Below are 24283 nucleotides of genomic sequence, written 5' to 3' on the forward strand. Positions count from 1 at the left end.
TTTTCAGTTATTATCCTCATGGAAGTAAAATTTAAAAAAATCTAGCACTGAAAATGAAGTTCAATTAGAAGAGTTTTTCCATGGCTTGAAAACTATTTTATTTGGAGGTTTTACTTGATTTCATGCCTTTCTAAAGGAAGCTTGATATTAGGGCACATTTCAAGTAATAGTAGTTGTTACAGCAATTCTACAAGGTATTGTCCAGCTCTTGGCAGTGTCAGGGGCTCTATGAAAATTGTCTCATTTAATTCTCAAAAGGACTCTGGCCTACCTATCACCTCAATTTGTAGGTGTGGTGTGATTTTTTTCAAATCTGTCTGTGAATTCTTGCATAGGTCTACCATTAAAAGGTACCTGTTTCTGCCTCTTGAGTGTCCCTTAGCTTAGTGGCACAGTTGGTGGGCACATCAGAGTTGGCACCTATGATCAGCATCTCCAGCAACACGGTGACTTCCTTGCTGCTCTCTCTAGACTCACCTAACATGGCTGAGTTTTCTCATCTTTAAAGCAAGGGCTGTGGATCAGATGACATCTCTCTCCAGCCGCTCGGCCCAGTGCATCAAGTCACCTCTCCATCTGCATCAAGTGGCTTGTTAGCATGGGTTGCATCATCAGCTTGGTTACAGCTCCGTGCTGAGAAGAGCTAATGTTTTAACGATGTTGGACGGTCTTGTTTTGTAAGGACACTTAAGCAACCACCGGGAGAGACTGAGGTGCTCCGAGCTAAGGCTGCTGCTAGCAGTCATGTGAAGGATCATCTTGGAGACAAGTTCTCCCTCCCCAGACAAGTCTTTCATGACCATGGTTCCAGTCGGTGGCTCAGCTGCAATCTCATGAGCAAACTTGAGCCAGAACCACCCAAGTAATTGTCCGTAATTTAGACAGGTTTTTGTTGTTGTTGTTGGTGGGGTCATAGGGCTTGAACTCTGGACATGGGCACTGTCCCTTAGCTCTTCAGCTCAAGGCAAGTGCTCTGCCACTGGAGCCACAGAGCCACTTCTGGTTTTCTGAGTGGTTTATTGGAGATAAGAGTCTCTGGACTTTCCTGCCCGGACTGGCTTTCAATCATGATCCTCAGATCTCAGCCTCCTGAGTAGCTAGGATGACAAGCGTGAGCCACTGACTCCCAGCTTAGACAAGTCTTTTAAGCTATTGTTTTGGGAATCATTTATGATACCATAATGGAGAACAAATACATTTGGCAATGGAAGGATGGTGAGATTAAGAGTCTATACCAAATCACCCACAGTGAGGACATAAGAATTAGACTCCAGTCAGTATGATTCTAGAGCATACATGTTCACCCACCACACAATACAACAGGCGAAGATTACATCTCATGCCAGAAAAAGAATATGACTCCATTTGAGCGTATGCAATCTTTACTTGGGTAGTAGACTGGCCAATCTTAAATTATTATATGGCGCATTCTATCTTACATTTATTTAATCCCATACTGGGCATCTATCTCTCTGGCATTCCTCTGTCATTCCTTTGAGCTTCTGCTCATCCCCACTTCCAATGATGTAATTTTGATAAAACTGTCAGTCATCTTTTTCATTCCCTATAGGTAGGTTATGCCTTAAGCCTGGCCAATCATAGTGTAGTATCTATGACTGGCTACAGTGATTGGGTCAAAATATGAGCGTAGGAGGTAGAAGCAGGTGATGTGAGCTGCTAGGCACCATATTCTCAGCTGCATAGAAGAAACCTGTCTTTAACAGGTTAAGATATCAGCATGCAGGAAGAAATAGTGGGATTAGGCCTTCTTATATTGCTTGAGACCTTTAATACAGACAGTCCTGGAAGCAATTCCTTTCCAAGTTATATGAGCCAATGGATTTTCTAAGTTGGGATGCATTGAATTTTCTGTCTCTTGCCCTTGAGCTAGGATGAATCTGAAGAGTCCTCTATGCCAGTTGGTAGAAGATGAATATCTCCCATTGTTCATGAGCAACGTGGGTTCTCTGTCATCTGAGGGACTCGGGGCAAGGCACCCAATGGCTGATCTCCACAGGCAGTGAAGACTCTGTCCCTCTCATTGGGCAGGATGCATCTGTCCTTCCTGGAAGCCAGCAGCAGTCTGGGGGTAAACCCAAAATAAAATAGTGTGACGAGTGGTGGGTCTCTCTGCTGCTGCTTCAACCCTTAGTCATCTGTATATCCTTTCTTTCCTTAGTTGTCGCCCCTCCCCAGTCCTCAATGCACACACATCCTGTTCGTCACCAAGTCCTGCTGGTCTGAATCAAATGCTGCGTGGAAGTAGGTGGAGTGACCAGGATGAAAGCTGGGTTCTTCCTTCTTCATTTTATTGTTACCGTTGGGGACATTGCTATTGGCCTCCCTGCCTGAAACCTTATTTAGTCCCCCTCCCCCAATAGTTTATTTCTTCTAGAATTCGCTTTTAAAAGCCTGCTTTTCATTGTCCTGTTCTCTTGATTCATTCAGTTTTTGCTGTGGACCTGCTAAATAGAAGACTTCTTAGCTTAGTGTTCAAGAATCCATGAACTGACCCACATTCACTATCCAAGGTTCTGTGACCTTCAGAGATCCATCTTCCAGCCCTCTCACACCCCTCCACCGCCAGGCTCCTGCTACCTACTCTTACTTCTTGCTCCAAACTGAAACACGCTCTCTCCTTTTCTATGGGTCTTACCTCTTCCCCCAAGTATTCAGTAAGCACCCCAACTCTCAGTGAACACCCACTTCTCTGACTTCTGGAAACCATTGCTATTTAGACTAGTTTCCCAAATTTCCTTCCCTGATGGCACCCACCCTTGGCCAACACAAGCTTTTGATGTTTTTTTTTTTTAAGCTATGAATTCCATATTTAAATTTGGCTGAACAAATTATTTCCAAATCTAGTTTCTTTCTTGTCTTCTGCATTCAAATTATACCCTCATACCATCCTCAGATTGCTTTTTATTTTATTGTCTTTAAGTAGTTGTATGGAGGGGTTTCAATTCAACATTTCAGTTGATAAGTACAGTTCATCTTGATCAATGTCACCCTTTCATCCTTCTCTTCAAATCATTTGTACAAATTAAGGATCACTATTTTTTTTTTGCTATTTACAGTTAAAGAACTGCATATTTTTTATTATTTTTATTTAAAAACATGTCTATTGGGAAAATATCAGTTATAAAGAGAGAAACCAATTGCTATAACAGTTGAGGTGGAGTAAGAAAGGATAACAGACGGGGTGAATAGATAAATGTACATCACATGCATGTACCGGTTAGCACAGTGAAACCCCTTTGTACAATCGATTAAAGCTAATAAAAAAATTTAAAAACATCCAGCTGGGTTCTGGTGGTCTTCAGGAGGCTGAGATCTGAAGATCAAGGTTTGAAGCCCAGTTAGGTAGTTAAGAGTCTGTGACTCTTAACTTCAATTAACCACCCAAAAGCCAGATGTGGAACTGTGGTTCAAATGGTAGAACACTATCTTTGAGCAGAAAGCTAAAGGACAGCATCCAGGCATTGAGTTCAAGCTCCAATGGGCTTGCACGCAGGTGTGTGCACACACATTCACACACACAAAAATATAAATAAAAAGTCCCCTGAGCTTCTAATAATAATAAAAAAAAACTTTTGTATTTGTTTCCACATCTTCATGATCCCTTCCCATCTTTACTATGGGGTTTAGCTAGAAATTGGTATAACATGGCACTAGCACAGTGTGCATATTCACTGTGCATCCACCTCCATCAGCAATGCACATAGGTGTTGGTGATGTGGATAGAATGGACCCCGGCAGGGGTTTCCAAATGGGTTCTGTGTGTAGAGGGAACAGCACGCGCAAATACATGTGTGGGCCACACAGGAAAACTCCGTGGTCTGGAGTACATTATACTGATTTTCCTTTTTACACTGAACAACTGGGCGACTTCTAAGTTTGACCATCTCTGGATTACGCCACTCTTCTGGGCCCCCTGGTCACCCTGTTCTGTAGAAGGGCAGTTTCAAGGTCAGACATGAGCTTCCTGTTCCTGAGGACCACGGGGATGGCCAGGCCACATCAAGTCCCACAGATCCTGCAACCAACTCCCACGTCACCCACGTCCACAGCCCCACGAGCAGCAAACGACCAGGGGAGCATGTGAGTTATGGCCACATCACATCTGGAGAGACACCAGCTGGACATTCGTGGAGGCTGGGAGGACGCCCTTTGGTCCACTTTCAGAACAGCCTGTCCACTCTGGTTGGAAGACAACGAGTCATAACAAGAAGCCTTTAAGCACCAGGGTGGCCATGTGTCCCTGAAGTTAGCAGGGGAAGAGACCACCTGAGAGCCGGTCTGCGTTTGAAGGGAGCGCCTGGGGGGCCCAGCTCTGGCGTCTGGCGCCCATCAGGCCGCCCGCCCCACGCCCCACGCCCGCAGGCGCCTCTCCGGGAGTTCGAAGTCCAACGTGGGCAGGGGCCCCGCGGCCTTCCAGAGACGCGGCCTTGGGTGGACTTTGGGAAATGTTTGTGGACTGAGGGATGAGCCGAGGGTCAGGGGCGGGAGAGGGGTCGAGGTCAGGCCGCACCTCGCTCTTCCGGAGGACCGGCTGCCGCCCCGGCTTTCCGGGGCGCCGTGCCCTCCACTCCCCCACCCCCTGGAGGGTCCACGTCTCCCAAGGTGGCGCCCACTGCCTTCCCCAAAAGGGGGCGGCGAGGGGCGGGGATCCCCAGGCCGGCTCCCCGGGACCCTGGACCGCAGCCCTGGGACCTGGCCTCCGCGGCCGCCCCTTCGCGGCCCCGGGCTGGGGCCTCCCGGGCGGCACCTGGCCGGCCACCCCCGGGGGGCCCCCCGCGGGCAGCTTCGGGGGCGGCGGGGCGGGCCCGGCGCGGGGCTCGGCCCCCCACCCCCGGGGCGCGGCCCGCAGCCGCCCCCGCCTCTCCCCACCCCCCGCCCGGGGGCCGGGCCGGGCTCCCGGGGGGCGGGGACTCGCCCAGTGGCAGCAGCGTACGGGCCGGCGGCGGGCGCGGGTCGGCTTCCTGCAGGCGGCGCCGGGGCGAGCCGTCGCCCGCTGCAGCCACCGCCGCCAGGTCGCCGGGTCGCGAGGGCCCCCCGCGGCGCTCGGGCCGCGTCCGTGTTCCCGGGCGGGCGCGCTGCGCGGCCGTCGCTGCTGCCCGCGCTCGTGCCGCCGCCGCCGCCGCCGCCGCCGCCGGTTACGCCAGCCCCGCCGCCGCCGCCGCCGCCCGCTCTGATTCTGCGCACAGGCGCCCCCCGAGCCTGTCATCCTGCAAAAACACAGTTTACTCAACACCCCGCGCACACACACACACGCACACGCACACACGCACACACACACACACACACACGCCCGCACGCACCCCGCGCGCGCACACCCCCGCGCGCGCACCGCCCCGCGCGCACCGCCCCGCGCGCACACGCACGGAGGGGCGCGAGCGAGCAGACGCGCACACCCGGCGAGCCAAGTTCCGCAGCCTGGCATGGCTTCTGGGGACCTTTACGAGGTACGGGGGGCCGCGGGGGGGCGCGGGCCGGCCCCGGAGCCCCGCGGGAGGCGGCGGGGCCGGGGCGGCGGGGCCCGGGCGGCGCCGGGCCGGGCGCGAGCGGAGTTCCGAGCCCGCGGTGGCGGCGGCGGCGGCGGTGGCGGCGGCGGCCGGAGGGTGGCGGGGGCCGGGCGCGCCTGCGCCTCCCCCGCCGCCCGCCCGCCTCCCGCGGCGCCCGCGCCCGCTCGCTCTTTCTCTCTCGCTCTCGCTCACTCTCGCTCACTCCCTCTACTTTGGGGCCTTGGCGGGGGTGAGGGGAGGGAGCCGGGCGGAGCCGGGCCGCGGAGGTAGCGGTCCCGGGGAGGTGCTTCTCCCCGACGAGCCGCCCCGAGTGCAGAAAGTACAGGTAAAAGTCGGCGCCGGACGCGCCGGGAATGCGGGGCCCGGCGTGCGGGGGGCGGCGGCGCGGGCCGTCGCGGCGCAGCCCGGCCCGGGCGAGGCGGGGTCCTGGAGAGCCTGGTGGAGGGGGCGGCGGGCCGGGGTTCCGGAGACGCCCGCCAAGCCGCGCCCCCCCCAGGGGTCCCCGCCGGACCCTCCCCTCCCCCCACCTGCTGCCCCCGCCACCCGCTCGGGAGCCCTCGGGCCGGGGCGCGGGGGCCGGGGCAGGGGGGGGGGCGCCGCGGCCGTCCATGCGGGTGTCTTGCTCGCCGAGGCCGAGAGGGGGCGCTGTGGAGGGCCCCGTGTGGAAGGGCCGAGAACGTCGTCGGAGGGGCGGCATGGAAGCCCTGTTCCCGAGCGCCCCCTCCTCCGTCCCCCCTCTGCCCGCCAGCGGGGCCCGTGGGCAGGTCCACGCCGGGAGGAGCCGGTGCAGGAGGTTTTGAAATGGTTTCCCAAGCCGAGGAAGACTTGGCGTGCACGTGGCATCTCTCGAACAATGGAGGAAGACCCATGGCCCCTGGGGAGAGCTAGGGCCCAGTTGCCCCTCGACCGCAACCATTCCTGGTCCCCCGCTTTGAACAAGAGGACAAAGGAGAAATAGCCACCATTCCCTGGGGGTAGGGGTGGGGATTGCCCCTCCAAGAGGTGTCGGTCCCCAAGAGAAGAAGGCTCAAATGAAGAAGCCCAGAGACCCGCCATGTGCATATGCAGCCAGAGGCCTGCGGATTCTCCCGGAAGCCAGCGCCAGGGGTCTCTGGGTTAAATCCGCTCCCATCCCAGGGCTTGGGGTCAAGATGAGCGCCTAGAAGGGTGGAATTCGTCTTTGGGGTAAGGACTGCAGAGGTGATTTACCCACCATGAGCGTTCCCCCCCCCCCCCCCCTTCCTGGACAGCCCAAGCTTTTCACATAGTGGATCTGCTGTTTAGTGTGGGGAGAGGAGGATGGTAAATAGGACACTCAGCACCTTGGCCTCTGCTGTCCTCAAGGTCTTCTGGATGATTCAGGGCCCAGTGAGGCCCAGGCAGGGACCAGCAGCTGGCAGGAGCGGGTAGGGTAGGTGTGGAGAAGTTCAGAGCGAACAGAGAAGAAGGGATAGAAAACCGGTGAAGAATTTTGGCAGAGGTGGTCAATGCACCACAAGCTCATTGGTCTCTTTCAAGATGGCAGAGATGTTTCTGAAACCATGTTGAAAAACAGCAAAATGGAAAAATTGGGCCTCCTGAAGTATAACCAGCTGCCACCAGGGCATTACCTGAAAGTTGACCTCCTTCTGGGATCAGGAAATTTCCTATCCATTGATGTTCACCTTGCCTGGGTGACAAGTGGTATTGGGAAGACATTAAGAGCACATATCAGGAACCACCAGTACTTCGCCATTTCAAGTTTGGAACTTAGGAAGCTTTTGGGGATAATTTCTTACTTAATGTTCATATGAAACTGCCCTCCTTAACACTGATAATTATAGTGCCAGCTGGGTGTGAAGACTGGATGTTCCACAATGGCCTTGAACTATCTTAGCACCTCAAGAGTTCTTATTGAAGTTCAATGAGCAGGACAATAATAATAATTACTTCTGCGGTAGTAGGTAATTGCACTAGATGTAAAATGGTTTTTCCCGTGGCTGGTTATTTGCATAGTCATTACTAAAGGGGCTAAATTGCATTATGAGAATATAACCCATGTCAACATTTTCAGAGCCTGTGTCTACATTACATAACATATACAGAGGGATTTAATTTGTGGTTCAAATTTAACTTTAAAAACAAGAAGTGCTAAGTGTACATTAGGACAGATATTTCTAACTATAAAATGGTTGTAGGCATTAAAATTGGAATGTTGATTCAAGGAAAATTCTTGGAATACCCAGTGCAAAGATTGACCTTGGAAGAAGAAAAAGCATCTCATTCTACAATTTGGTATTATCTTAATTAAATATTATATTCGAGTGTACAGAAAATGGCCTCTCATAGCCTTTCACCAATAAACCACATTTTGAATGGGCTAAGTGGTTGTGTTTGTAATTGATACATTTCACCTGTGTGTGCTGGCTTTCTCAATGACCTTTTCTGATAAAGATGAGATTTACATTGCAGAGATTCTTTTTTCTGTTGGGCCTCTCAGACAATCTTAACTCTTAGGAGTAAGCCTTCCATAACTAGTATTTTTAAGAAGTTGGTGCTGATTTAAAAGACACAAGACAGTGAAAGTTTCATTTCTGCAGTGACACTCTTCAATCATAATAGAGAAAATATGGAGCTAAGCCCAGGTTCCAACAGCCTTTTCTGTTTTGTTTCTGCTATAGCAGAGTTCCTATCCTCTTCCCATGTATTTAGTACCACCCTTATGAAGGTGATCTGAAGCATTTATTAATGTCTTTGAGTAGGTCTCCATCTGGATAGAAAATGAAATTCCACTTGAGATGCTTTGGGCTATATTCTGTTGACCATAGGAATTGTCAGCCTCTGGGCCAGGTGTAGATTGTGCCTGTAAGTGCATGAATGCGTGCAAGTGAGCATGCTTACCCTGCCTCAATGGTAAATAAGGAAATGGATTTGAATAAATCCAAATGGAGCATATAATCTCTAGACGGTCACTATCACCAGTGGTCCTTGTAGCCTTACATGCTCTTTCCTTCGTTGTTGACGTTATTAATGGGGCTCCAGTAGACATTAGTGCTTGCAGCCCATCAATGCTAGTCAATCATTTGCTAAGATATTTGGGTATTAGGAAGATATTGTCAGTAGAATAAGAAACCGGGTTTTCTTGACTTGACCATCTTCAGGTCCCAAGATCCTATCCATTACTCATTGAGTGTATCAGTGACAGAAGACTGGTATAAGTACACATAAAGCACTTTAGGTGATCTTTATTGTTTCTTTTTTGGATGCTGTTACTGAGGCTTGAACTCTCACTTAGGGCTAGCATTCTTCCACTTGAGCCATACCTCTACTTCCAGATTTTTGCTGATTGGGGATATGAGTCTGATGGACTTTCCTCTGGGAGCTAGCTTCAAACCATGATCTTGAGATCACAGTAGTGATCCTGAGTAGCTAGGATTACAGGTGTGAGCCACCAGCACTGGCAGCTTTTGTTGGTGTTATGCTCTGTATCATCTCTTTCCTTCTCTAGTTTTGGCTTCTTGGTAGTAAGGGTGGCTCAGTTCTATCTCTGGAAGGAAGTATGACTGAGTTGCCGAGTTCTTTACCAGAGAAACAGACTACTCTTCATTAGAAGAATTTTTAGTTTCAACCATGTGGCTTTCCTTGTTGAGTGGTGTTTTACTGCTTCTACCCTGTGATTAACAGACCTTGTGAAGGAGGGCTCCACTTTGTCAGCAAAAAATGGTCCAAGAACATGGATGTTTGTAGAGGAAATATGTAGTGGCCAATTTGAAATGGAGATGAGTTGACAGTTCTTTCTTTGTCAACATTGAGTTTACTCATACTTTCCAAAGTATAAAATTGTTTGGGAAGTTCAAGCTTAACAGTGTGAAGTTATTTATTTTTTTTCCTGGTAGTGACAGTGGGGTTTGAACTCACAGCCTTATACTTGCTATGCAGACATTCTACCTCTTGAGCCACTCTTATAGCCCCTGTTTTCATTGGTTATTTTCTAGGTAAGGCCTTGTTTTATGTCCATGCGGACTTGGACTGTGATCTTCCTATTTGTGTCTTCCTGGGATGATAGGTGTGTGCCACTGGCCCAAGCCACTGTGCTTTCACTCCCCTAGCTTGGGATGATAGGTGCATATGCCTAGCTATTAGTTGAGATGGAGTCTCACAAACTTTTATGCTTGGTTTGGCCTTAGAACTTTGATCCCATCATCCTCCTCCCAAGTAGGTAGGATTACAGGCTGCAGCTGCTGTGCCTGGTCTGTAAGTATGAGTTTTAAATGTGAGACTTGTCTTTCTTTTGGGATTGATATCTTGTCTCCCTCCATGTAGATGGAGCTCTATAAATGTGTTTGTATAATAAACAGTATAAGTTACTTGATTTTTTTATTCCAAATAAAAATAAGAGGATGATTTTAGGTTTTGGAAAGAAATTTAGTTAAAAATAGGCTCTGACCAGTGATGAACACAGGCACTTTACCACTACATATGTACCTGTGTTCTACAAAGTCACACACTAAAAATAACAGAGCTTAGGGGAAAGCAGCATTGACTCAGACTGCTGAAAAGCCAGAAACTAACAAAAACAACGCTAAGAAAGAAATATAGTCTGGTTAGGTTCCACTGAAGGATGCTTACCCTTCTCAAATCACTTCATCTTTTACAGCATTCACATTGAGCTTGCATTTCCTTCTTTCTGTAGATGATATGAGGCCTTTTTTTCTGATAAAGACCAATTCCATTGGAATTAAATGTGTGACTTTCTTCATTCTGCTGGGGGGAGGGGGGAGAAATGTCTTCCTTGCTTCTTCATCTGTTCTTACGGCTTCGCCGTGCAGGCTAGCATAGTGGCAGCCTCATTGGGTCTTGAAGCCACTACATCATCCACGTCAGCACTCTCCCAGCTTTGTCCTAAGGTATTTGGTTGTCTATGGCTATTGCAAAATACTGACAAGCTGGCAGAAGTCATATCCTAACCAATGCAGTTTCCTTGTTCTCCCTCTTGCTCATTACCAATCACATCCAAGGAGATTTCTGTCAAAGATGTGTATTGATGGAATAGATGGGGTGATACAACATCTTGAATTTCTGTACCAGTAGTTGGAGGACACACAACTTCCCAGAAGGATCTGCTGAGTTGGGTTGATTGTTGATCATAGTAATCATGTGATGAAGATGGAATGAGTGTGCGATTCTCCCACCTTTGAAAGTTATTTAAAACCACCTCCAGGGTTCGTAATGGCTTATTTTTGAGTAGCCTTTTAGGTTGAGTGACTCGTTTTTTTCGGGGCCTTCAACTTTCCTTGGAAGAAGTTGATGTGGCTCCTTGAAGCAGTTCAAACCTGGTAACTACTAGTGGTCTGAAGTGTTGGAGACATGGCATTTCTAGTGGTATGTCTGCCTCTGTTGGATGGAGAAAAGGGGTCTAGGTTGGCTTAATTCATAGCATCATTTATTTGTGGCTTTCACATTTACAGGTTACCAAATATATTCCCGGCCATAGGGAAATGATGAGGTCTTTCAACAGCCCGTGATCAGGGAGATGACTTAAGAAAGTGGGTAGAGCCAGGTGCGAGTGGCTCATGCCTATGATACTAGCTACTTAGGAGATTAAGATCTGGAGGCTCATGGTCCAAAGCCAACCGGGACAAAAAGTGAGACATCATCTTAAAAATAACCAGGCTGAAAAAAAAAAAAAGAAAAAGGAGGAGGCAACAATGCTTGATAAGAAATGTACTCATTACCTTACTCATGTAATTGTAACCCCTCTGTACCATATTTTCACAATAAAAAACTTACAACAAAAAAATAACCAGGCTGGGCTGGAGGAGTATCTCAAGTGGTAGAACCCCAAATGAGCAAATAAGCCAAGCTGGTACAAAGTCCTCAGTTCAAGCCATGGTACCACCTAAAACAAAACAAAAAAATCAGGTAGTTCTAGTGTGATATGGGCTCTCCTGGAGCAGGTTGAGGGGGGTGTGGCCCAACCTGGGGGGATGGGAATGCTTTCTAGAGGAGGTGATGGTTTTTGATAACTCAGCAAATGAGCATGGTCAGGCTTACAGGATTTATTGAGAACAATTGTTACCTTTTTAGTTTTGGAAAGCACTTAAAATTGTATCTTTACAAATAAAAGCAAAAAGAAAAATACATTGATATACCTATGGTAACTTGTTATGTGTTTAGCATATCATGGTATTCAATATGTACTACCGGGGTATCTGAATTAATTACAACATCAGCTTTTTTTGGTGTATTTTCAAAGCAAGACTGGAATGGTTCTTCTCACACATCTATGTAATTAAGAAACTCAAACTGAGGTACATCTTATTTACAACCTGTTTTACTTTCACATAAATTTGCCATGTTCAGGGCATCAGAGGGAAGAACATGTTTCCTCTTACCCTGACATCTTACTCCATGCCGTGGATTGTAATGGCAATTTAACTTTCCCTCAAATTTATAACTTTGTCCTATTCCCTACTAGACATTTAGATTGCTTCCACTTGTAAACCAATATTGCTGTTTAGAGCACCCACAAACATCATCATTTGTATGAATACCTGAATATCTTACTGTTTCCCTCTTGGTAAATTCTAAGAAATTACTAGAATTTTTAACACTATTGAGACACAACCCAGGTTACCTATCTGAAATGAGTGACCAGATTGGAGGAAGATGTAGGAGCAAGGTGACTGGTTAGTCCTGTATGTTGTCTTAGTAATTGAAATGAGATGATGATGGCTTGAACTAGGGGAGTAGAAATGGGAATGGAGAGAAATAGACATAATTGCAAGACTTAAAAACAACCAGCACGTTTGGTATATCAGTCAGAATTAAATACACAATAGCAGTGGCCTAAACACATGAAATGAAGTTTAGAGTTAGGCAGTCTAAGATTGGTTTGTTGGTCTATGCTGTTCTCAGAGCACAGGCTATTATGGCCTCTTCAGCTCTGTCTCCTGTCCTCAGGGTCACTTCATGTTTCAAGGTAACCCTGGAGTTCTAGTCATCATTTTCAGAAATAGATGTGAGGGTGAGAATAGATAGCTTGTCTGGAAGTTCCATACACTCCTGCTTTTTCATCTTGTTGGTATGACCAGAGTCATGTGGTCATACCTAGCGGCAAAGAAGCCTGAATGGACTGCAGTTTTTAGCCACAGTTGGACCTCTCCCCCTCAAATAAAAGTTGGCAGGCAGGATGTAGGTAGGAATGGGATGAGGGAAGGCAGGAGTTGAGGGATAATTTCTGGGATTCTAGGTTCGTCATTGGGTCAGGGTAGAATGGGGAAGAAGCTTTGTCTGAAGGAGGCCGTGGAAAGGGCAGAGTGTGGAGTGCTGGGGAACACGTGGGCATACGTTCATGGCAGTAGGTAACAGGCGCCTGAAGCCCAGGAGCTGTTGCTAGAATGGAGAAAAGATTTGGGGCTCATTCACGATTGGAAACATGAGGATGGGACAGTGATGTGACCTTGGACGTCTTAGAGATGGAAAGAGAAAGAAGATGAGATTTACAAGGAGTAGCAAAAAAGGTAGGAGAAAAAAATAAGGGTCTTTTCTATGGTGTAAGGCAATGAACGAATCATATTTTAAGAAAGAGGGTGTGGTTAAAGTGTCCTTGGATTGAATAACCAAGAAATCATCAGTAACCCCTTGGAATCCCTTCCACTGAGTGTGTTGGTGGTGAGGAAGGGTTTGATGACGTGGAATGCAGGGATACAGACATCTTGGGTGTGATAGGTCAACGTCTATCCAGGGTAAAGTCTGATGATGGACCTGCCGGCCCCATTTCCCCTTCTACACATGCTCTACTGCTTTGGATGACAGAGGTAACAAAAGCTTTTGATGAAGACATTGGATTACTGGACTTAACATTCTCAGATGTGATTTTTCTATGAGTCTTAAACACCTTTCTCTGATGACCTATGATATCATGTCTGATATCTTCCATAGACAGCAGGAGAAAGAAAAGTAGAACATGTACAATGCAGTCAACATGGAACCTTTTTAATGTACAAAATTTTCTGAAGGAAAAAAATTCTTGGGCACAAGTAGATAAAATTCCTCCTCAAGGGCTTTCTGCAGCAGGTTTTGTCTGAGAGAAGCAGGGTGGGCAGAACACACATCACGGTTGGTGAGTCAGTGTGATGATGGCAGCTTACTGGCTATGTTCCTCAGTTATTTGATCAAACACGGCCTAGGTGTTGCTGTGAAGATCTTTGGTAGATGTGATTGCAGTACATCATCAGTGGACTTTAAGGGAGATTGTCAAAGATAATCTAAGGGGTCTGAATCAGTCAGCTAGAAGGCCTTAAGACTAGAACTAGAAATTCTGCCTGAAGACAGCAGGTTAGTCTGTGCTGGAGAGTTTCCAGTCTTTCTGATGACCTCTTGCCCCTTGGATTTCCTACTTGTCTGGTGAACCCATAGCAGGCAAGCCAGTTCCTTGCAATGACATAGTGTATATATCCCAGTAATGGGCATCGATGTTGGATGAGAGCTCTTGTATTTTTGGAAACTCCCTGATTGAATCAATTACCTCTTCAAATGAATGCCTTGCTGCTGTCAGTGTTGTGTGTGTGTGTGTGTGTGTGTGTGTGTGTGTGAGAGAGAGAGAGAGAGAGAGAGAGAGAGAGAGAGAGAGAGAGAGATGGATGGTGGGGAGGGAGAGGGAGGGAGAGAAAATGTAAATCTGGAGCATAAGTCTAGAGCTCTGGCTCCAGACCAGAGCAGGTAATTCCAAGAACCTGCCAGGCTGGGTGCTCTGTCCCACTGGAGTTGCTCTGGGGTCAGGCCCCTGATGGCACGCCTGGATGTCTGTGTCATGGTGGTACCTGCTTGAGTCAGCTTCTGGCACTGAGAGGTTAGGCAAAGTGGTTAATAGGAGTTCACTTTTCTTGTCCCGATCTAACTCTTACTGTCTCTTCTGCTAGCCCATTGCCGTCTCCTATGTTTATCTGTTAGGCTTACCAGTGGGTAGAGTTTGCTTCCTCCAGTGGGCATTCCTGTAGGGAAAGACACATCCTCTAGCAGTAGTTTTTCTGTGGAGGACGGTATAACATTCTCGGTTCCCGTTTCTGTTACAAAGGGTATGGGTGCCCACGTTATTCTCTCTTGACTCTACTTGCCCCATCTCTTTGAGAAACTCCCGGTGGTGACCTGTCACCATGTTGCTTTTTAAGTGGCTTAGGGGGGAACCCATCTGTGGGCTAAGATTGTGGGCCTTTCATTGCCATGAAAGGAATTCTTGTACTGAGGAGCCAACATCCAGTTTTCAGATTCTTGACAAGGGAACCTTCCCCCTTAATGTTCATTTCTTTGTCTTCTAGTTCAGTGTTTCAGAGACTGTGTCAAGAGTCTTATTAACCAGGGGTGGAACTATGCAATTGGTGGGTTTGGATTTTATTGAAAGTCGTCATTGGTTCAGTAATCCATCACTCAGATATTTATTGTGTGTTAATTCTGTGCCTAGAACTATGCTAGCTATGTTAGCTGGGTGCAAGGGTTGCAGCTCAGTGTCTTTTAAATTCTCTCTTGGAATACAATGTGAAAAAGCCAACACTTGTAGACAGTTCTGTGCTGTGCTTTAGTTTTTTTAAAAACACATTAGAGTTTTCTATGTTGACAGGTACACGCAGGTCAACTCTCTTTTTGTGAGCAGGCCTCACAATACAGTTCCTTTTCCTTGTATTTTGGCAAATATTAAAACTTGTGGTTAGTGTACTTTTATGGTTCTATGGGACTTGAACTCAAGGCCTTGTGCTTAGTTAAGCAGGCATTCTATCGCTTGAGGTACACTCTTAAGTCCCATTTTCTTCATAGTTCTGTTTTTATAGTTTCAGACAATCTATTTAACCGTATTCATCCTTTTTCATTCTCCTTGTTAGCATAACCCCATCTCCCTAGCACCTATTCCTTAACAGAGTCTATTTTTTCTATCTCCACCCTCCCATCCCCCATCAGCAGCTCTCATTGAGGTTTTTATTGTCAGGCCCTATTTATTTTTTTTAAGTTATAGCTTTGTATTATTCTTAAATCATTCCTATCCATTTTTCCTCCTGTAAAATTGTACAAAGAAATGCCCTTTTACAGCAAGTCACAATACTCAGATGCCATTCTAGGTTCAGGTTTGGTGGTAAGCAGAATTCTGGCATGGCATAAGAAATGTGTGATAATAATAGGATGTCCAACACTTTGTATCCTTATGTTGTTGGGGTTTATTATGAGTTCTAGGTCCCTCTGCTCTGACCTTCAAATGTGAGAGAAGGAATGGAAGCAGTTGTTAGGTGTTAATGGCTCAATCATGAAACAGACATTTCCATCTCTTTCCTTCTGTCAGAGTTCATGATTGAATGAATAGGATCAGAAGCTAGCAAACTAGGGTACCACATCTAATGGCTTCAAATAACAATCCTAAGGCTATTCCCCCCCACCTTAGGTACGAGCAAGCCAAATGCAGGAAGATAGGGAATATTGAGGTTGTCAATATTCCAAATTTCCTCAACATTCATTAAAAGTTTTGGCTGTTAACAAAAATTGAATTCACTTCTCTGATCAGTTAATTCTGTATTGAGAATATCACAAGCTAAGACATTCTCACACATATCCACTTTCACATGTGGCTGAGATTTGCCATTTTCTCTGCCGGACACTCAGTTCTGTGGGAGAGAGATCATCTGGGTTAGTCATGGTATTATCCATAGCTGGTGGCCCGCTACTAGGCATGTAGTAACCTTTCGGTGAGCGCACTCATTGAATGATTGAAAATGTTTGGAGCCTCTGCTTCCAGGGCATGTGGGCCTTCCCTTCAGTGACCTTCCTTTCCTTGTTCCCTGTGTGCCTTAGTCTCCCCCTATTCTGAGAAGAGTTTTCCAGATTTTTTTGGAAATTTACTTTTCAATTTTTCTTGCCACTGTGACCAATACAGGATTATTAGGTAGCAAAAGTCCCATAAAAATACCCTGGGACTTTCAAGTTCTTGTTCCTCATTGTGTGTGACTACTGGGTAGAGAGCAGCCATTCTGGGTCAGCTCATACATGTGACAGCCCCTTTCCCATGGAGCGCACACAAAGGCTTCCCTATGGTTTGCAGCTGCCTCAGCCCCCTGCCCCCAGCTCTGCCTCTACTCTAGCTTCCGTCATTTGGCCAGTTACACAGACACCATCCATTCTAGATTGTAGTGGAGCCTTGTGTCCAGAGAGTTTCTTAAGGAATGTCTTGTATCTCATGTCTGTGACGATGTGGGGGAGGTGGGATTGGACAGGTGATAAAGAGCTGGCATGCACGGTTACAGCTGAGTCTCCATGGAACCTGGTGGCCACCTTGGGGCTGTGATGGCTCTTCACAAACGTTTGTCTTGGCTTGCTTAGTTCTGCTCATCATCAGGATTCACAAAAGCTTCCTTGTTGACAAAGCTTCCTTGTTTCATCAGAGTTTTCTGCCCCTTCTTTGGACCCCCATAGAACCCTATTCTTGCAGGATAGCACTCACTTGTATTGGTTATAGTGTATTTTGACTCTTATGAGCGTAGTGACTCTGTCTGACTTATTCAGTCCTTAGTATGTTACAAGACACAAAGACAAATCGGTTTCATGAAAAGCACTTCATTTATGTAAAGTTGAAATTGCCTCAGATATCTCTATAACCTGTTTGGTGATGATGCTGAAAGGAGTTCTTAGTCTGTTAGTTTTCCTTAACTCTTGAGTGGGTTTTCTATGTCTTCATTGATCAGTTAATCAGTGGTCATTATTTTTTTTTAATAAGTGAAACTCACTGAAAGCATCCAGCTTTGTGTTTTAAGTGCATAGGACATCTTCAGAGAATGGCAAAATCTTAGAGCTGATGAGAATCATCAGTTTCCTTTGTCACAAACATCTCCAACAGATGATAACAAAATGAGTGACACTTACAAAAATGTTAGTGTGCTAAAGGAGACATTGTGAAAACTGGCTTCTTTGCCATCACTGACACCTGAGTGTGTCATATATAAGGTACAGACTATGCCTTTCCTGTGTTTTCTTGAAGGTATTGATGCCATTATTGCTTTCTTTTGCAAGATTGTACAAAAGATAAGTGGGTGTAGGTATCTTACACCTGTAATTCTAGCTATTCAGGAGGCTGAGATCTGAGGATTGAGATTGAAATCAGCCTGGGCAAGAAAAGAAAGTTGTGGACTCTTATCTCCAACCAGCTACCAAAAATAAAAGGAAGTGAAGCTGTGTCTCAAGTGGTAGAATGCTAGCTTCTAGCAAAAAAAAAGCTCAGAGATAGCACCAAGGCCCTGAGTTTAAGCTTTAGGATTGGTACATACACATACACACAAAGGATTATGCAAAGGAAGCTGCTGAGGGTTAGCATGGCCTTTAGTCTTGATAAGTTCTCTTGGTGATAGAAGCTAGCTAGATTCTGACCTCCTATCTGACAGCACAGGTCTTGACATTATGAGGAATCCTGATATCTAGACTTTTTCAGGAAATCCAAACTTTTGTGTTAACTGTTGGAAGGCAGGCCAAGTAAGGGAATCCAAAACACAATAATATAAAGAGCGAAGTAAAAAATGGGAGTGTCTTGACATTTACATTTTTCTGTTTTTTTGGTTTCTGTTGAGACCTAATACCACATCTACTTTGAAGAATCTGGTATAAGTGGAGACTTGTGAAACAGGTTTTGTAGTTAATAGAGAGATGAAGGGAGCTGTACAGTGGCTGTTTTTAGGATGTAAAACGTGGGCTTTGTTAAAACTGCAGACCTAACTTTCTCTGAATTGAAGCTGGCAGTGGTTGTTTTCTCACATTGCTTCTCAGACATGGTAGAGATGATATGATGTGTGCAGCTCTCCTTTGTGTTTTCCTGTGTGTGGTATTGACCTTTTGGTGTCAGCCTCCTTTATTATTGACTTAATAACTTGCTCTATATCCTTTAGAGAATCCCAGTCTTGATCCAAAATGACACTTGTAGCATTTACTGAAATTACTAGAGGTGATCTCTTCCATTTTGGCATAGTGCTGGCTATTGAGAAATGCTTTGATTGAATGAACTGAAGTCAGCCCTGTGCATTCTCCATTTGTGGAACAGTGAATTAAGTCACTAAGAAACCATTTTTCTCTTCTCTGCTGCTACCCTAGCTCAGCTTTTATTATTGAATAATATCACTCTTCATCTTGCTAGGAAGTTTTCATTTTACTTGTAGTTTTGTGATTTTGAATTATTAAAGGATGTCAAAGATTTTTCTGTGGAGATGATTATGATTTGTTTTCCTTTATCTTGTTAATGTAGTGTGTTACATTTTTAAAAAAGTTTTATTTTCCTGTAAAGATGCTGTACAGAAGCTACAGTTAGTTACATCAGTAAGGTAATGAGTACATTTTGAACCATCCTTGCATTCCTGGGATAAACTGAGTTGGTCACGGTATTTACCCTTTTCCTTTTAATATACTGCTGAATTTGGTTGGCTGGTATTTGTTGAGAATCTGCTATTGTATTCTCAGGGTTGTTGACCTACAGTTTTCTTTTTGTGTGGTCTCTTTGGTTTTGATATCAACACTAGTGCTGTTCTTATAAAGTAAGTTTGAAAATATAATCTTCTTAATTTTTTTTTGAGAGCTTGAGAGTATTGGTGTTAATTCTCTAAATGTTTAGTAGAATTTACCAGAGAAGACAACTGGTCCTAGATTTCTCTTATTGGGAGGTTTTGATTCTTCATTCATTACATTTATATGTTATATGTCTGTTCACATTTTCTATTCATTCTTGTCAATTTTGGGCATTTGTGTGTTTCTAGAAATAATTCCATTTTATGTAGGCTATCTTAATTTGTTGTAGAGTTATTCATGGTCATATGATTATTTTTATTTCTGCAAAGTCTCTAGCATTGACCTTTCATTTCTGAGTTCATCAGTTTGAATCTTCTCTTTTGTTCTTAATAAATCTAGCTAAGAATTTGTCAACTTTGTTTTATCTTTTTCAAAGAAACCATAGTGTCTGATTTTTCAGTTCTGTATTTTGTTTCCATTTTAATCTTTATTGTTTCTTTCCTTGCACTAGTTATATGTTTAGTTTTTTTCTAAGTACTTAGGGTGTACAATTTGTTCATTGATTTGTAACTGACCTAGATTGCTTCCTTCCTTGCTTGCTTCCTTCTTTTTTCCCTGTCCTTTTTTCCCTTCCTCCCTTCATTGCTTTCTTTTTTTCTTTTCCTTTTTGGTATCACTTTTAGCCCAGGTTGGCCTTGAACTCACCAGGTATCTTAGGCAGACCTCAAACTCAGAGTCCTCCTGACTCAGACTTCCAAATGTTGGGATTACATATCCAACTTTTTTTTTTTGTGTGTGTGTTGGTCCTGGGGCTTGAACCCAGGGGATGGGCAATGTCCCTGAGCATTTTTTTTGCTCAAGGATAGCTTGATTACTAGCCTCCAGAAGTGGGAAGTGAATTCTTAATGTCTACAACTCCCTCTTGGTGTTCTGTTATAGAAGCCTGAAGATAAAGGTGTGTGAATATAAGTACATGCAGGTAAGAAACACTTGTGGCAAGTAACAGTGGTGAGAGGTCAAATTCAAGATTTATTACGTAGCCCTGATGGCCACTGCGCAGGGAGAAGGTTGGGAATGAAGGAAATTCCAAGTTTAAGATATCAGGATCTGTAGCATATTCCTCATTTCCCTCATGGTTCACAGCATGACTGACTTAAGTGCAAGGGACATGATCTGGGAAGTCTATTTTGGGGTCCTGTCCCCAACTCCATCCCTCATGGACAGTGTGCCTGGGCTTTTAGCTCTTGAGTCCTGATGGTGTCTTGTGTGGTCTGGGAAGAGCAGATATGAGACCGATAGGAAGACTAACTGGGTCAGTCATGTTAGGTGCTGGGTTCTTCTGACACCTGTGGGGGGGTGGTACCTGGGACTCTCCAGAGAAGAGTGCCACTTTTTAGTCTTCACAGAGATCAGCAATGCTGCACCTTGCATATGATGCTCTTTGGTGACATTCTCAACTGCAGTTCCTCTTCCTAACCTAGGGAAAGATGGAGAATATTCAATGCCTGTCATGTGTGGGGCCCTGGGTATGCACTGGTGGAATGACTTCTCTGGCCCAAGCCAGCATTTCAGGTGTGCTCTCTGGCATTAGTGGCTATACAGGCACAGGCTGACACCGAGAGGCTGCTTGTACTTCCTGTGCTGGTCTATTGCGAGCGTTCTTGAAAAGTATTTGGGGTTGCTTTGGGCATCGACACAAAGTTGTATGTGGGATTATTTCCCATTAGGTGTTTCGCTTTATGCCCATCTGATGGCCTTTCACGTAGATGGTTCTATTTTCTATAACTGCAGCTGAGGGGAGGTTCTGTATGCAGCAGGAGTCTTAGCCATCCCAGAAAGCATGGCCGCAAGTATTCTCACAATTGTATTAAACAGCTGTTAAAAGTAATAAGTAAAATCATACTTTTTCCTGTCCTGAGACTTGTAGCTTAATATTTAATGTCTGCAAAAATGCAGAGGGACTGGGTGCTGGTGGTTAATACCTGTAATCTTAGCTACTCAGGAAGCTGAGATCTGAGAATTGCAGTTCAAAGCCAGCCCAGGCAAGAAAGTTTGTGAGACTCTTAGCTCTCTAATTAAGTGCCAAAAAAGTCGGGCTGTGGCTCAAGTGGTAGAGCCCTAGCCTTGAGCAAAACAAGCCTCAAGGGACAGCATTCAAACCCTGAGTTCAAGCTTCAAGACTGGCACATGCGCACGCGCGCACACACACACACAACACACACACGTGCACACAAAGAATGCAGTGCTGATGCATGTGGAAACATGGAGGAACTTTGAAAACACTGTAAAGAAGCGACCAGTCACCCAGGAATCACATATTGTTTGATTCCATTTATATAAAGTGACCTGAATAGACAAATCCATAGGTACAAAGGGATAGAAGGTAGATAATTGGTTGCCAGGGAGACGGGGAGGTTGGCAGGACACAGAGCAGCAGCTAATGGGTACAGGGTCTGAGGGAAGGAGATGATGTAAAATGTTCTAAAATGGATTGTGGTGATGGTTGCACAACTATAAATGTGCTCCAAACTTCTGACCTGCTACTTTAAAGGTTATTTATACAGTAGGTGAGTCATAGTTAGTTGTACATGGGTAAGGAAGAGAGCATTCACAAAGGGGATAGTCAAGTGGCCAATGAAACAGGAAATTTTAAGCTCTACTACCAAAATGGAAGTAAAAAAAAATCTATCCTTTACCTAACATTTTTGGAAGACTTTTTAAATAGTAATGATTGATTTTGACTAATGTTCCGTGAAAATGACATTACCCAAGAACATCTCTCTTCTTTTATTGTTGTCTAATACTCCATTTTGTGTGGAAAGACCATTTTGCTTCATTGTTCATGAGTTATTGGGCTTGTGTTGACTCTGTGGCTCCTTGAGCACGCGTGTGCAGGTTTTGGTGTGGACAGACAGGTGTCTTCATTCCCCTGGGTCTGTTGGTAGGAATGGCTGACTCGGCAGCACCGGACTCCTTGAGGAGCCGCTCCCCGAACCACTCCCCCGACAGTAATTATGTGGTTGCCCCTTTTCAGTGCTTGTTTCATTTTGATGGGGGAAGTTGTCAGAATGAAGTTGGACCTCAGAGCATCCTGATAACAATGTCACTGGGTGCTAAGGCCACCCCAACAGGTTCCTGTGCTTTGCTCTCCCCTTCCTCCAGAGGCCTGCCCATCTGAAGCACTTGGCATGGGCCCTGGCCTGGGACGTAAGAATCTGGGACAATTCCTTATCTCACTGCTTAAAACCTCATTTAGAAAGCTGAAGTGTAAATAAGATTGGGGATGTGGACTCCATTGCTGAGGGATATCAGAGTCATCTATGGAATGGCAGAATCTCTGCTTCTTTGCACATTTAAACAAAAGCATACTACCAGACCCTAAAGATGGACAATTGCTTTCTGTTTTTATGTTGTTGTTGGCCGTGGGGCTTGAACTCAGGGCCTGGGTGCTGTCGCTGAGCTTTCATAGTGGTAGGCTAGTGCTTTACCACTTTGAGCCGTAGCACCACTTTTGTTTTTTTTGTGAATAATTGGAGATAAGAGACCCACAGACTTTTCTGCCTGGTCTGGCTTCAAACCACGATCCTCAGATCTCAGCTTCCTGAGTAGACAGGATTATAGGTGTGAGCCACCAGTGCCCAGCTGGTTTCTGTTTTTTAAAATTCTATTTCCAGCCGGGCACTGGTGGCTCACGCCTGTAATCCTAGCTACTCAGGAGGCTGAGATCTGAGGATCGCGGTTCAAAGCCAGCCCAGGCAGGAGAGACTGTGAGACTCCTATCTCCAATAAACCACCAGAAAACCGGAAGTGGCGCTGTAGCTCAAGTGGTAGAGCACTCGCCTTGAACTGAAGAGCTGAGGGACAGCGCCCAGGCCCAGAGTTCAAGGCCCACGACTGACAAAAAAAAAAAAAAATTCTATTTCCAAAGGAAAATGACAACAGTGGTTTGTAGACAGGTCTCTGGTATTAGTCCAACACTTTGCCTTTTCCCTACAGTTAGGTAAAAACCAGGAAGATTTTCTTTTTTTAAAGTGTTGGAGACTGGGACTTGAGTTCAGAATTGACACTTTCTCTCATTGGCCAGTGCCTACCAGCTGAGCCACGCCCATGCCTCCAACCCCTTACATACAGTGGGAGAATTTTAGCAACCATTTATGTAGGACACATGAATTTTTCTTGGAGTCAAGGGTAATCAGTAGGCGTGAATTCAGGTATAGAACATGCCACTTTTATTTATCCTAAGCATTTTAGTGTTGATGGTGGTTATCTCTTAATTACTCTTACATGGAAACACTTTATTTCCTACATCCCTGTGGTAGAAGGCTTGTATTCTGGGTCTGAGTCTCTCTCTCTTGTATGAGAGAGGGGCTCCATTTTTGCAGATTGCTTTTTATCTCCCTTAGAGCCATTTCGCTGCTGTCCTTATGTAGGTCATGTGTGTGTGTGTGTGTGTGTGTGTGTGTGTGTGTGTGTGTGTGTGTGTGTACACAGACACAGACATTTCCCAAGGCCATCTGCACATCTACAAAGCCTCTGAAGTATTGATGTGAGGATGGCATAAACTTCAGGGAGTAGGTGAATTAACCAATGCAGAACTAACTGTGTGAACAGTGAGTGTGGACAGCAGTTCCAGCTTGTGTCATGGTAGCCTCTTTTCTGTGAGGTCTTCGTGGATTACCCTTTGGTCAGAAATGACTCCATACAACATCACATTTCAGCAGTTTTGAGTTCCTTTTGGGTCCAGTGTTTTTAGGCTTTGTGGAACTGTACACTGACTGGGCTCCTGGTATTGACCGCCGTCATTCCCAACGCCGCCCCTCTCCCTCCCCAGCCCCCCCTCCCAGTCTGCTCCCATGTCTTGAAGCTCAGCCTCCCTCCCTGCTCTTACTCCTCCTCTGACACAACTTTTTTTCTCCTTGTTGGAGTCCTCACCCTGACATCAGGACGAGTCCTGGGGACTCTTCACAAATATATATGTACCACCTTCTCTCACCTCTCAGTATCCTCAGCCTGCTTTTCTGAAGCTGGGACTCTCAAGGCAGAGACACTTCCCTAAGTACCCCGCCTATCCCAAGACCTTCTTACTGACTGAACTATGTCAAGGGGTAGATGTATTTAAGAACTTCTGATATGAGTCTAGAACAGTGTCTGTTTCATGTTAATAGTTAAAAAAGAACTGATGTACAGGGGCAGGGAGTGGAGACACTCGTGTACAGTGAGATATTTCAACACATATTTATAAGTGATTGTAAATT

The 24283-nt window shown here is 45.7% G+C and overlaps 1 protein-coding gene across 1 annotated transcript in view; it reads left to right on the forward strand.

Moving 5' to 3' along the window:
* The first annotated feature begins 5407 nt into the window (after positions 1 to 5407).
* Cdyl2 (chromodomain Y like 2) overlaps positions 5408 to 24283 on the forward strand; it is a 97647-nt gene continuing 78771 nt past the window's right edge. The window contains exon 1 of the mRNA XM_042700872.1: positions 5408 to 5465. Coding sequence (XP_042556806.1) covers positions 5442 to 5465 — 24 coding nt within the window. The 5' untranslated portion in view covers positions 5408 to 5441. The remainder of the gene's footprint in view (positions 5466 to 24283) is intronic.

Source organism: Dipodomys spectabilis, unplaced genomic scaffold (assembly GCF_019054845.1).
Source record: "Dipodomys spectabilis isolate Male_0828 unplaced genomic scaffold, ASM1905484v1 ptg000273l, whole genome shotgun sequence".
Lineage (NCBI taxonomy): Eukaryota > Metazoa > Chordata > Mammalia > Rodentia > Heteromyidae > Dipodomys > Dipodomys spectabilis.